The 14038-nt window shown below is 41.9% G+C and overlaps 1 protein-coding gene across 2 annotated transcripts; it reads left to right on the top strand.

Moving 5' to 3' along the window:
* The first annotated feature begins 2161 nt into the window (after nucleotides 1-2161).
* LOC106897074 (alpha-1-antiproteinase 2-like) lies at nucleotides 2162-11712 on the top strand. Of its 2 annotated transcripts, XM_014957460.1 has the most exons (6): nucleotides 2162-2214; nucleotides 4161-4225; nucleotides 7036-7701; nucleotides 8692-8962; nucleotides 10680-10827; nucleotides 11464-11712. In XM_014957460.1, exons 3-6 carry the CDS (start codon nucleotides 7053-7055, stop codon nucleotides 11656-11658), a joined length of 1263 nt encoding a protein of 420 aa, XP_014812946.1. In that variant the 5' UTR covers nucleotides 2162-2214; nucleotides 4161-4225; nucleotides 7036-7052; the 3' UTR covers nucleotides 11659-11712. The 2 variants fall into 2 exon arrangements, with proteins under 2 accessions (XP_014812946.1, XP_014812947.1); XM_014957461.1 differs by lacking the exon at nucleotides 4161-4225 and having other exon boundaries at nucleotides 2164-2214.
* Nucleotides 11713-14038: the final 2326 nt, after the last annotated feature.

The following is a 14038-nucleotide window of genomic DNA, read 5'->3' as shown; positions in this document are numbered from 1 at the left end:
GACTAAATTGCTCTTAAACAAAGTCATGCAAAGTCAATTGCTTTTTTTTCTTCACTTTTCTTAGTAACTTTACTCATAGCTGAACTTTTTTTCTCTAATTGTTGTTCTCATTTGTCTCTTAATCAATGTATTATTCATCTTCAGACCGCACATGTTCTAGGTTAGGGTCCATAACTTCATTTGTTGCATTAAAGAGGAATGGGCTGCATGTGCCAAGATGCTGTTTTACCAGCTGGTAAACAATTCAAACACATGTTCTATCAGCCTGGATCAAAACTCATACTGAACTGCTCTGCTTACCTTTGCAGGGGTGAAAGGCACCCACAGAGCAGAAATCAGAGGAAATGTTGGAGAACAGAGGAGAATAAATGCTTCCATTTGCTCCTGACCCCTGATGAATGGCTCAGAGGAGAAAAGACCACCAAAACAGTTATTCTGTTATTGTAAATCTTTTCTTTCTGAAAGATTCTTCCCTTAAAGTACGCTACGAGAAAAGACATTTTCACTACAAGAAAGACATTGAGGTGCTGGAGCATATCCAAAAAAGAGCAGTGAAGCTGGAGAAGGGTCTAGAGCACAAGTTTTATGAGGAAAGGCTGAGGGAAATGGGGTTGTTTAGCCTGGAGAAAAGGAGACTGAGGGGAGACCTCATCGCTCTTCACAACTACCTGAAAGGAGGTTGGAGCAAGGTGGGTGTCGGTCTCTTCTCCCAGGTAACGGGGGATAGAACAAGAGGAAATAAGCCTGGAGAAAAGGAGACTGAGGGGAGACCTCATCGCTCTTCACAACTACCTGAAAGGAGGTTGGAGCAAGGTGGGTGTCGGTCTCTTCTCCCAGGTAACGGGGGATAGAACAAGAGGAAATAGCCTCAAGTTGCAGCAGGGGAGGTTTAGATGGGATATTAGCAAAAAATTCCTCACCGAAATGGTTGTCAAGCGTTGGAACACGCTGCCCAGGGCAACGGTTGAGTCACCATTCCTGGAGGTATTTAAAAGACATGTAGATGTGATGCTGAGGGACATAGTTTCATGGTGGACTTGTTGATGGACTTGGCAGTGTTAGATTTGTGATTGGACTTGATGGTCTTAAAGGTCTTTTCCAACGTAAATGATTCTTTGATTCTGTGAAGTATAGCACCTTTTCTCCTGCAATCCTCTTCCTCCGAAGGGGATGCTCCTCCTGGGTGGAAGGTGTTCATCTGGGTGCTAACCTGTGAGCATTTTCCAGTTTCTCAGTTATACCCACATTATCACAACCACTGTGGCTGACCCCGCATGGGTGCTGCAGGAGCAGTCTCCTGCATTATGGGGTGATCATGTAAAACACAGGTAACCCGACCACATGGTTCCTTCTCTGTGTGAAAGCATGCTCTGGTGTACCAGCCTGACATTTCCCTGCCTGCATTTCAGCAGTGCCTGAAACTCATGCCAACCCACGTTCGTGGAGCACAGAGCAAGAGTTTATCCTTCAGTTCATTGCTGCATGATGAACCGTGTGACATCAATCTAGCTGTGGAGCGATGGGTACCACGGGCTCCTGAGTGCCCATCTCTGCCATCATGTCACCATCCCTATAGCAACCCTCAGCCACTACAAACTTCATTACTACTGCTTTAATCTTAAGTTTACCAATGACGTCCCCAGAAATTGGTCCTTATTAATGGCCATGTAGATAATTAAGAAATAGTGGATCATTTAAAATGAATATGCCAAATAAAAGCTATTAAAAGACTGTTGTAGAGGAACTAAAATATCTCTGTGCAAAACATTAAGATGAGATCTGGCTGCAGCATGCATCCAGCTGTCTTTTCCTTAAGCTCTTGTCTATATTATGTATGTATTTAATTTTACTCATTTCAGTACTTCTACTCTATGAATTCATGCAGTTTACAGAAGTTAATGATACATGTGAAGTATTTGCTAGAGTGAAGGGCTGGATTCCCAGCAGGAGAGTCTGCAGAAATGCAGGAGGACTCATGACTGTTGTAAGCAAAGGCAGGGTTTGGCTATGCATATACAGCAAAAATCAGGTACCTCCCCCAAAAAATTGTCTTCACTGTTTACTCTGCACCACTCCTAAAGTAATAACACTTGTCTGCCCTAGTTAATGTTTTCTAGAGGAGGCTTTGCTTTCATAATGCTATTTAACAGTATAAATAAGAGAGTGAGCTACAGGGTAGTCCTAGTGAAGACAGCAGGATCCTTGGAAGCTGCTGTAAGTTGTGATATTTTTTTTTTCCTATAGAGACTTCAGAAGTGTATCCTCTTGTTACATGCAATTCATTTTAAGTCTTTCATGGGGTTGCATCTTATATTGAAATCTGGTTTAACAATTGCTTCAGTGATAAAGAGGCTTTTATTGGATCAGCTGGATATAAGGGACATAGACATCACAATTTAGGCATGGAGTTGCCTGCACATTGCCAGGTGGCTGACAGGAGGAGTAAGAATCTAGAAGTCAGAGTGGGGTGTCTAGTTGCCTTGCAGGGAAGCAAGGTGGTCTCTGGAGCCAGCAAATCATATGCACCTGAAAAATGGGTCTTTCTCAGATGTACCTCCTGCTAGAGGAAATGGGCTCTGCTCCAGCAAAAGCCTGAAGATGGGTGTTTAGAGATTTTTTTTAATGTATTGGTGATTCTTTTTAAGTAATTCTGCAGATTTTTATATGCAAGTTCTACATGAAATATCTTTGCTTAGGGAATAGGACATCTAAGGTCTGTTTCTCTTTTAGATAAGACTTCTCCTTAACATTCTAATCACCAGATTACAGGACCATTGAGAGGGAAGGAGAGAAAATGGTGTTCTCCACATACTCAGGGGAGCTAAGATCACAGTGAGTTCTATGATCACATGATCATAGAACTAGAGACTGAGCAGTGGCCACGTGCACACTGGAAAGCAGAAATGGAACCTGATCTGATCTGTTCTTGGGACTGCTGGTGCTTTGCAGAGAGAAAATCTCCCCTGTCCCATGTGATTGCCCTAACCACTGCACTAGTTCATTTTTATAATTTTTTATCCTCTGGCCTCAGTGATGCTTCATCCCTGAGTATGTGCAATAACTCAGGTTCAACAGCAAATACTGATGGGGCCTGGTAGAAGGGTGAGAGCCCATGTTCATCTGTTATCAGGTAAAAGGAAGCCGAGAATTGGGTGACTCCACTCTTGGAGAGTGCAATCTCTGGGTGAGGTCTCCAATGTTGAGCTGTTTTACAGAAGACAGAAGACACTGGGAACAGCTCTGTAATCAGTCACATACTTTAATGAAGGACAGTGTAAACTTGGCTTCCATGTTTCTGCTGCAAAAGGAATTACTTTTAATAAAATAGTCACAGTGGTTGGATTCTCTGCCAAATCCAAAGCCGTTGGTTTGTGCTTGCAATTTTCTCAGGGGCCTCAGGCACAAAGGCATCAAAACTCTGAATCACAAGAGAAGCAAATGTCTAGCTGATCAGTCTGGAAAAGCCCCTGAGCGTGTCCAGGCACATACAATGAGGTACACCGAGAGCTTTTTGGAAAGTACATGTGAGTTTGTGGTGCTCCTGTGAATAGGCAGTCCTGGACAGTAGACTTCTGAGATCATTTTCACACACACAGATGTGACTAGTCAAGTCTTTCTTTTGTGATTTTTTCGTATGCTTGGGTCCCTTTTTTTTTTGATATGGCCCTAAGTAGCTGAGATTAGTTCAGCAGACACCACTGGTGGTGGGGTCATGTCTTGATGTGCCTGGTGCCCTCAGAGTGCAGCTTTCAGGAAACAAATTTCTCAGATTTCCTCATTTAAAAGCAATCAGGAGGGAAGCAGCACCATCTGGTGAGCAAACAGCTTTTTTATTCCATGCCTGCATACGTTTTTGAGCAGTGGAAATTTTCATGTTATCTGAAATGAGATTATCAATGAGGACCGCTTATGGGAGTAGCATGGGATGAATATTCATCTCCTGGACTACTAAATGGGACTCTAAAGGCAGAAAATTGTCTTCTGAATTTTATCTCAAATTATGCAGAGAAAAATCAACTGTAAAGTGGACAAATTAGCTATATCCCCAAAGAAGCAAGTTCTGTCAGTCAATAACTTAGTCCAGTTCACTTCCAGGTCATCTGGTGGAATTATTCATGGATAAATTCAACAAATCCCAGTTTTGTCTATTTTCTTTCTAGGATATACAGAATAAATACTGGCATTCTGGGTTGCACGTTAGAGAAGACTGTGTGACAGGGAAGAGGTAATATATTCAACAAGTGTTATCACCAAATCTATTACAGAGAAGTTGCTTAAAAGGAACACTGTCTTCCAGGTGTTGGCATGCTTTTGTGCCATTCTCTGGTTTGATTGAAAGCTCTTTGTGAAAGCAACCTTTGCTTGAATACCACAAATATATTGTCATTGCGTAACACAGATAAAGAGAAGAAAAGAGGCAGAGAGATAAACAGGTTTCCTTCCAGGCTATTTCAACACGTCAGTATAGATTCAGAATTAGAATCAAAGAGCTTTTCACTTCTACTTCCATGCTTATGGACAAACTTTTTCTGGAGAAGATAGGAAGCTTTCTGCAAAATTAGCCCCTGCATATAGGGAATTCTCTAAGGGTTTTTTAGCACAGGTCTTCAACTCTTTGCATTTTAATAAATTGTTAGTGAGTATGCTTGGTGGGAAAATCCCTGTCATTAAGACCATAAGAGACTCTGCATCATCTGCTTCATACTGAAAGGGTCTCTGTTGTCAATTTAACACTGGCTGAGCCCTTGCTAACCTAGAACCCACAATAATATCAAATGGAATAGTAAACATCAAATATGAAGTAACAATCCCCAACCATATTCTAAAGACCTAGTGGATGAATTCTGTTATAATAGTACCTTTACATTTCAAAGAAGGGCTTAATAGAGTGGGCCACTTGTATCTTCAAGGCTTAAACAACAAAAAAGACCTCTACAAACTGCAGCTGCTGAGTCTTTTGTAATCTTATGATTTTAATATCAACCATTATCAAGATTTTGTGAGGGCTGACTCATGAGTCTTGACTGTTTGTGATTGGCCAGTACTGAGTAACAGATGAATGATTCAGATTCAGATTGTATTTAATTATCTGTGAATTCAGAGCTGTAATAAAATGAAATTAATTCCATGGAAGTACATAAATTAACCACAAAATGTGAACGTGTCATAACTACATAAAGCAAAAATATCAGGATAGGAAAAAAATCTTTCAGAAAACTCTAACCTATATTTTACAAATCCTTTACAGCAAAACTATGCTATATCCATTAGCCATAATTTTGAGGACAGGTCAGTCAAATTCCATGCCTACTTTGCATTCCAAATAAATAGAAATTGGGAGTTCAGTGTGTATATAGAAAAGTCCCTCTATCTGCTGTGTTTTGTTATAAATATTAAATGTAATGAGATAGGGAACAGGTGGTGACTTATGTTTGAAATGAAATGTTTCATTCTTTGGTATTCATGTTACTCTTAATAAATTATGACTGCAGCTGAGTAAATAGTTCACAGTGAAAGTGAATAATTTATCCAGAGGCAGCTTCTGAATTGGCCTGCTGGATATGTGGAAATAGGTTAGGCTTAGCTCTGATGCTTTTGTTTGGGAGTTGATTTCTTTCCAAATTCTGACTGATACATTGGCTCACTGATAGCTGGTTTTAAATATTTAGAACTGGAGCTCTTATGTTGAGTTACAAGTAGCTAGATATATTGAGAAGTATCATTTCAATGTCAAAATCAGAGGAGGCCAAACTATAATTTAAAACTACTGTGCACAGTAGTTAAAAATGTAGTTACCAAGATCCCTTATGGTTCTTCCATTTGTCAGTAACACAGTAGGTGTTATTGCAAATAGGTATCCATTTTAGAAATACTTATATCAAGCACAGAAATGTTTCAATATTTGATTGTAGTTCAAAAATGTTTTGTTGTTCTTATGCAGGTCTAACTGTTACGGACAAAGCAGGACCGTGAGCATAGCACTTTCTGTTGACAGTCTCTCAAGTTGACTCATGGCAGAGCAGAAATGTGCGATTGGTTTAATACGTCTCTCCTTGCACTAGTTTTAGCAATTCTGGCTCATTATCTCCCCAAATCCTTTGCAATTCTTTCACCCTTTCTTTGCCCTAGATTCCTCCTCAGAAATGAGGCCCACTGGGACGTTCAAAACCACATTGCCAAGGTCCGTTTTGTAAGATCTTACACAGTGCAGAGCGTCAGCTCTGCAAAGGAATGTAGCTGCCATGGCCAAGTGTAACAGGTTGATAAATGTATCGCCCTTTGATCACTAGAGCATCTGATAAAAACAAGGCCTTGTTTTTATTAATGACATTGACTCCCGCTGTGCTGAAGGAAAAGCCACTCCAATGATTCGTCTTGTCTCTTAAGATTCAACGTATTACTTCAGGTTCATATTTAAAGCGTTAGATCATTTTTATTCAGAAAGGGCTTTATATTTAGTTTGCTACTGAAAAAACAGCCGCTGCCATTCGTTCTCTCTTGAAATAGGGTGCCTTATCAAGCTGACCAAGTTTATTTGAAGATGTCCTCCACGTCTGTTTGCTCAAACTCTGTTTGCATGTAGCTACTGATCGCTGCCCACTTGCATGAATTTCCTCATTCTCCCTTTACTCACAAAAAATCCAAACTTCTTCTACGATGAGCTTTCCACAAATTACCTTAGACCATTAGTGTCAAAAGCACAGTGGTACCACAGCTGTTCAGGGATTAGCCATGGTGTTTTTTGATGGGATATGATCAGTTCTCTGGCCTGCTGAGGGTGCTGTGTATTCAGCTAATCCTTGCTGAATTTTGCCTTTGCAGGTATTTAGGGTGAGGGTAGCAGAACGAGTTAGCGGAGACTTACCAGGAGGCCTGGGAAAACAAAAAAAATAAAAATCTGGCAAGAGTTGGAGAACACGGAAAATGAGGACAAAAGAAAGAGATAAGATTTCTTATTCAGTGGGAATGACAGATTAACTATTTCTACTTAATTAATTTACTTACCTTAGTAATACCTTCTCCTTTTCTCCATAGGATTCTAATACAAGAAGATGAAGATCACAGTCTACATAAGTTTCCTGCTGGCTGGGCTTCATGCTGTTGCCCATGGTCAGGTCTCACCCAGCCACCAAAAAGGACATGATCCAAATGAACATAAATACCACATGCGTCACAGAGGTGAGGCGATCGCTTGCCTCAAACTAGTGCCAAACAATGCTGACTTCGCATTTCAATTTTTTAAAGAAGTTACACTAGAGGCACCTAATAAGAACATTTTCTTCTCTCCTGTAAGCATCTCCGCTGCATTTGCGATGCTGGCCCTAGGGGCCAGATCAACCACTCAGACTCAGATCCTGGAAGGACTCAGCTTCAACCTTACAGAGATTCAGGAGAAAGAGATACATGAAGGCTTCCACAACCTCATCCACATGCTGAGCCATCCCGAGAATGGGGTCCAGCTCAACATGGGGAATGCCATCTTTCTAACAGAGAAGCTGAAACCTCTAAAAAAGTTTTTAGATGATGCCAAAGCTCTGTATCAGCTGGAGGCTTTTACCACTGACTTTAACAATCCCACGGAGTCTGAGAAGCAGATCAATGATTATATAGAGAGGAAAACACATGGGAAAATTACTCATTTGGTCAAGGACATGGATCCACAGACTGTAATGCTTCTGGCTAGCTTTGTTTTTTTTAAAGGTAAGTCCTCTAGGATTCACATTCACATTGTTCATTCTTATCAACAAATCTAATGTCAGCTACCTCATTTGGAAGTCGGTCTGGAGGAAATGTCAAATGTTCTTTGCTGGGCAAAGAAAGCCCCTAATGGCATATTGGAGGTGGTGGAGAGGTGGCAGGACCCACTTGGCACGGGAAGGCAGCCAGGGGCCACACAGGCTTGTGTTCTCTTTGTGGCAGCCATGGGAACTCTGCTCCAAGCCACAGCCTCCCATGCAGCCTGAGCTCGCTTTCATGGGTTTAGCTGTAACTCTGATTGCCCCATGTTCTTCATTTTTTTTCAGTGAAGATGCTGAGACACATGCATGACCTAATCCTTTTAATGCCTCTCTTTAAAAGCCTGCATCATTCAATGGCCTAATTTGCCACATACTCCTTTTTTTTTTTTCATGTCAGTCTCCTTTATATATACACACTAACATATTTATGTATGGAAGAACGTAATGATGAACAGGGGAGGACAAATTAAGGAACAAAGTGGAAATATGGTGCATTTCTGATGTGAGTTAGATGATGTGCTCTTAAGCCAAACACAACAGCACTCAGATATGAGATCCTACATTAATTTTATCTACAAATTGAGGCTTATGATTAAAGTCAATAGAAATGAAATGCATACAGCATATGAGCACATAGATGATGTCAGGTAAGCCCTTAAGTGATGACTTACAGAAAGGCCACTTAGATCACCTGAACAGAAAAGTAGTAGTAGGTACAAAGAAAATGCCTAGTTAGTTCATTACTAGCATCTGAAAAATAAAGTGAAATTGGAGTTTAATGCACTCTTTTGATCAGGTAAAAGATTCTTGCCTTACTGTGTTTGAAAATTCTGAATTTAACAAATGGAGGAATTTTATTCCTAGGAGGAATATAATTACTAGTTATAAATAATTCAATCTATGGTGGGATGGGACGTGGGACATTCAGCTGCATTCTCCTTCTTTGTATTAGGCAACTGGGAAAAGCCTTTTAAACCAGAGCACACCGAAGAAAGGGAGTTCTTTGTGGATGCTGAAACTACTGTGAAAGTCCCTATGATGCACCAGACAGGCAGATTCGACTTCTATTTTGATGAGGAGCTGGCATGCACCGTGGTACGGCTTCATTATAATGGGAGTGCTACTGCATTTCTGGTTCTGCCAGCAAAAGGGAAAATGAAGCAGTTAGAGCAAACTCTGGTCAAGGAAATCATTCAGCATTGGTCAGACCATCTCTTCCAGAGGTAATCTTCTGCCAGTCACCTGCAGCAGCACGTAGATTTACAGTCTTCTTTCTTTTTTAGGAATGCAAACACTATGAACTTGCTGATTCTGGGAACTGAGTGAGTTATTTTTGGCTTGTGCACCCTAGCTGTAAAAATCTTGCAGCTGGTTGGTATTTAACTATTCTCCTCTTGATGCCTGAGTGACTTGCTGCTCCCCCCAGCAGAGCAGAGACCATCCCGATGGGCTCCCAGGAGTCCCAGATATCAAGCCTAGATTGGCATTTCTAAAACAGCCCCTTGACTGAGTGGGAAGGTGGCAATTCTAAGGCAAATCTCCTACACTAAGGTTTCAGCTAATGTGTTTTACTTCTCATATGTCACTGACACACTGTGACTCAGACCTATGTCTAAACCTTAAATAAACCATAACTTAAACAGTTTGTAGTAATGCATAGATGCGTAATATGTCCCACACAAATATCTTCCTTACAAGAGCCCTTGCAGCACATGGCGGTTGTTAGGACTGGCTAGTGATTAACTGTGGGTGTCCTGATTTTCTGGCATTTTGTTTTTGAAACTATAAAAATCTAATGAGGTTCTGTTAGTTCCTACCATTGACACTAGCATCAGCTAACACGTTTTACAACCCTGTTTGTCTGGGAGGGAAGAGACCTCAGCACCAGTAGATGAGTAATATCAAGTTAATACGTGGGTAATTTACCAAGCTCTGCCCTGATTCACAACTAATAAGGCTGTGCAGTTCACACCCATAATTCTTGGTGCATCATTATAGAAATGCCAGCACTGTTAATAAAAAAATAATGAGTAGCAAATTGGATATGATCTAATAACATGATACCTCAAATATGAAAAATAAAAATGTATGATTCTCAGCTGCAAAATCAGGAAAATCCTTATCTAAATGAATTTTTGGTGCAAGGTCATTCAAGATCAACATAGGAATAAATTCTTCATGGGAGAAGCTGTGAGAACCAAATGGCAATTTCAGTTCTATTATATTGATGCCAGTGCTAATACACTTGATCCCATCATTTTCTAGTGCACTGGACAGTATCACATAAAGGCTACAGCAGTGAGGTTTGGATCGCGTCTGTTTTGCTGTTCAATCCAAGCTGTCTCTGGGTGAGACAACAAAAGACTTGAGCTACCTAAAGGGTAATCACTGCAGTAGGTGACTTGGAAGCTCCAAGGATCCCTAGGCAGGGCATGAAGAGAAATCCAACAGCAAGCATGCTAAGCAGGAGCTGCCTACAGATAGCCCACAGTCAAAGGAAAACTCGATCATGGCCAGGTCACGGGAGGAAGACATTTAGAGGACAGGGTGCCCAAAGGTACAGGCAGCAGGACACAGACCTTCCCTGGAGCCATGCCAAATACCACAGCTGTGCCAAAACCACTGCTTTGCTACAAACTGCTGGGGTTTGCCACACATCTCCCCAAGCAGACTCTGTGTCCCATTTGAGGTCTCCACCTGCTTGAGTGACATAGGCTGTCACCGCCATACCTCATCTTCCTTGGCTGTAAAGATGGGCTCTCATTATTGTGCCGGTGTCACCCTGAGAAGCTCCAGCAATTGAATTAGTGCTTATTGTACAGTTAGGGTCGAACCCCCTGGGCTTTGACACTCCTGGGAATTAGAACAGTTTTCTTATTATCGTTTACCTCGGTGAAAAATCCTTCTCATGACCTTCTGTGTTTCTTTTCTACCTAACAGAATGTTGAGTCTCTACTTCCCCAGATTTTCTATTTCGGGGAACTATGAAATAACAAACACCCTTAGCAAGATGGGAATTGTGGATGTGTTCACTGACCAGGCAGATCTCTCTGGCATCACGGGAGCCCCAGAGCTGAAGGTTTCTAAAGTAAGTCCATGGCTGTTACCCGTCTCCTTTCTTTCACGAACATGTGGGAAAACCCCTCTGTGGTAGCATCCAGAAACATCAGCTAAATACAGCTCCCAGCTTCACAGTTTGCCTGCAGCTAGGCTCGCCCAGGCCTCAGCCTGCAAGCTTACAAGAGGAGTTTGGCCCTTGGTGGAAGTGGTCACCAGATCTGATTAGTTTACTGCATCTGTTTTTTTTTTTTTCAAGACTGTATCAGCTGAGATTTCTTGGAGCATACCTGGAACGTGAGAGGAACATCAACTTCCAGCTCCTTGAGGGGAGCTGCTAACTCTCCCAGGCACACTACAGCCTGTCCTCTCACCCTGGAGACTCAGTTTCAGAGGTGCAAACAAAATCTTAGAAACAGAGCCTCCATCCAATCTTTGGGGCAGAGGAAAAATAGTCTGGGACTATTTTGGTGTTTGAGGAGTTTTCTGTAGCTCTGTCCTCGTTCTCATTTAAAGCAGCCATGACTATAACAACACAGCTCACATCTCTGCTGCCCCTACTCACTCCTCAGTGGATCCTTCCAAAGCAGGGCTGCTTTGAAAGGGGTCTTATTTGTCTCTCAGGTGGCTGTTTTCTGCCCAGAATGACTGTTTTTTTCTTTCCCAGGTTGTTCATAAGGCTGCTCTGGATGTTGATGAGAGGGGTACTGAGGCAGCAGCAGCAACCGCTGCTGAAATAATGCCAGTATCTCTTCCTCCAACCATTGAATTCAACCACCCCTTCCTCATGCTGATTTTCGATAGAGACACAAACAGTACCCTCTTCATAGGAAAAATAGTTAACCCGACTCTCACTAGCTGAAGTGACATATGAATTCTGCTTGCTATTACTGATTAAAGAAGATGCAAAACTGTATGACGTGATTTATTTCCATTTGTACCAGCTTAGTATATGGTTCTTTTTAGCAAGAGTTTTCAGTCTATGCCATTATAAAAATCTATTGGTATTAACCATGACGCTTGCTTAAATGGAAGCAAGGAAAATGTTTTAAATTCGGCTAGCAAAGAATGTCTTTTTTACTTGACTGAAAGCCAAGGAAAGACCTACGAATTGCCAGCATTCAGAGAGAGGCATTTGTATTACAATTGAAGACTCCTGCTTAATATGTGGTTGTCAACCAGAACAGCAGATAAAATGATTAACAGTCTTGCAAACAAAGCAGAAGTGGTTGTAACTTACCATAAGTAAGTAAACAAGAGATGGGAAGAGTTGGATCAACAACGCAGGGTCATGGGAAACTGAAGCTTCTAATGGAGAGAGCACTGGGAATGTGAAAAGCTGTTTTCAACACAGAAAGAAATCTGCTTTGTTCAGCAGAAACCTTTTATCATTTTTAGTATTAATCTAGCAGCAAATCTTCCTGCGTTTCTTGCAGCTCAAAACAGAGCAGGAGGATCAAATCTGCTCTTGAAGCTGAAGACTTTCAACCACATATTGCCAATTTGACATACTTAGCCCATGTGAGTAGCTGACTTCTCACAGGTGTATCCATCAGTGGTCAGAAGGAGGATGTAGCTGTAAGTGGCAATTATGCAACCATACCATCAGCTGAGATTTGTGGAAAATGTATAACGAAGATCTAGAAAAATGTAGATATTTCAAGCATTGTTGTTTTACAGCCAAAAAATTAAGTAGGGAGCACCGAATAAGCACATCTCCTGACCCACGGGCTGGTGGCAGGCACCCAGGTAGGACATAGGGTAGCTGGAGGGCTGGCTGGTAAGCACTTTCAACATACTTTTCTTGGCAACAGGTACCAGAAAGAGCACAGTTTCCCCTTTCTTACCTACAGTTGTGTTTTTTGGAAGGAGATGAAATGGTGTCACGGCATTGGGAATCACACTGGGAGGAGTCAAAATGCTTGAGAAGCTAAGACAGCCTCAGCAAGGTCTTGCATGTCCTCTGTGAAATTTAAGGCAAATGTGATTTCATCAGTCTGGCACAAAGCACTGTCCCCCCTTTCACAGTCAAAAGGAAAGCCCCCTTTCTGCTCTTTATTCCTAGTAAAAAGCTCCTGTTAACTCTCATACATGGTGCTTGATGGTGGGTTTTGACTAAATAGGAACAGTCTCTGTATTGATAAGCATATGAACAACTCACAAGCCTTGATGGCAGGACTCCCAGTGAAAGAGATGCATGTGTGCTATTTCATCTTCCTGGCTCCTTCCTGCACTCACGTCCATCTGTTTGGGTGGCTTTGTGGCCCATCAATAATAATTCACAAAGCACCGTATCTGACTGTGCCAGTTTCTTGTCTTCCTGAAATAGGACCGCACAGCGTGGCATTGATAGGGTCAGTCTTAGCCGTTACCGCTCCTAATGTTAATTGCTCTTAAAGAACAGGCATTCAGCAAAGCAACACTAAAACCTTTAGGGATGACGGAGCTCAAAGAGGTGGGATCCCTAGCTATGTATTGAATTCCTTAGAGGAGCAGCAATTTGCACCAGTTGAAAAACTGACATAATTGATTTTAGTAGAGTCATCTTCAGTTTACATCAGGAGATGCGGAAGAAACAGAGATTCCAGATGCACAGTTACCTGTGGCAGCTGCAAGACTAAATATTGCTTGCTCCCTTGTAAAGCATTTTGAGTGGATGGAGACATATACATAGAAATGTAGCACAGGAGGAGGAAGGTTGTCCCCATGTGGTTCTGGAAGAGATTTGAAGATCAAGAGAATCCCTCACATTAGCCAAACCAGCTTTTGCAGACTGTTAATCCATATTTTGAGAAAAATACTCCTTTCTTTCTTATCCTCAGTATCTTGGTGCTCCCACAGACACATGTCCCCTTCAGAAGCAGGATGTAAGAATTCTGTTTTCCTCCCATATTCCAGTAAAATAAGCCCACAGGGCCATAGAAGGGAGGTGCAGGGGCAGATAATGCTGCCACGCAGAACTGGCACTTCACAGCTTGCGTTTCCACTCTCACTGCATCTCCTGTACGATCCCTCTGTGTTTGTAAAATGTGTTGGAGAGGTTGCGGGGACAGTGTGTGACACAATACCTGTGTGCTGGCCATGGGAAAACAGAGCAATGGTGACGAGGGGTGCCTGCTGTTCCCACGGAGGATCTCCTCCCAGTATTAAGATCGGTGCCTGGGAGCCGTCTGCCAGACTTGCTTCATCAGGCAACAGCTCCTGGTGTATTGACTTCGTGCTGTGATTTTCCACTGCAGGAT

This window comes from Calidris pugnax, unplaced genomic scaffold (assembly GCF_001431845.1).
Source record: "Calidris pugnax isolate Ruff unplaced genomic scaffold, ASM143184v1 scaffold211, whole genome shotgun sequence".
Classification (NCBI taxonomy): domain Eukaryota; kingdom Metazoa; phylum Chordata; class Aves; order Charadriiformes; family Scolopacidae; genus Calidris; species Calidris pugnax.
The sequence above is the reverse complement of the archived record's forward strand: the minus strand, read 5'-3'. Positions and strand labels throughout refer to the sequence as shown.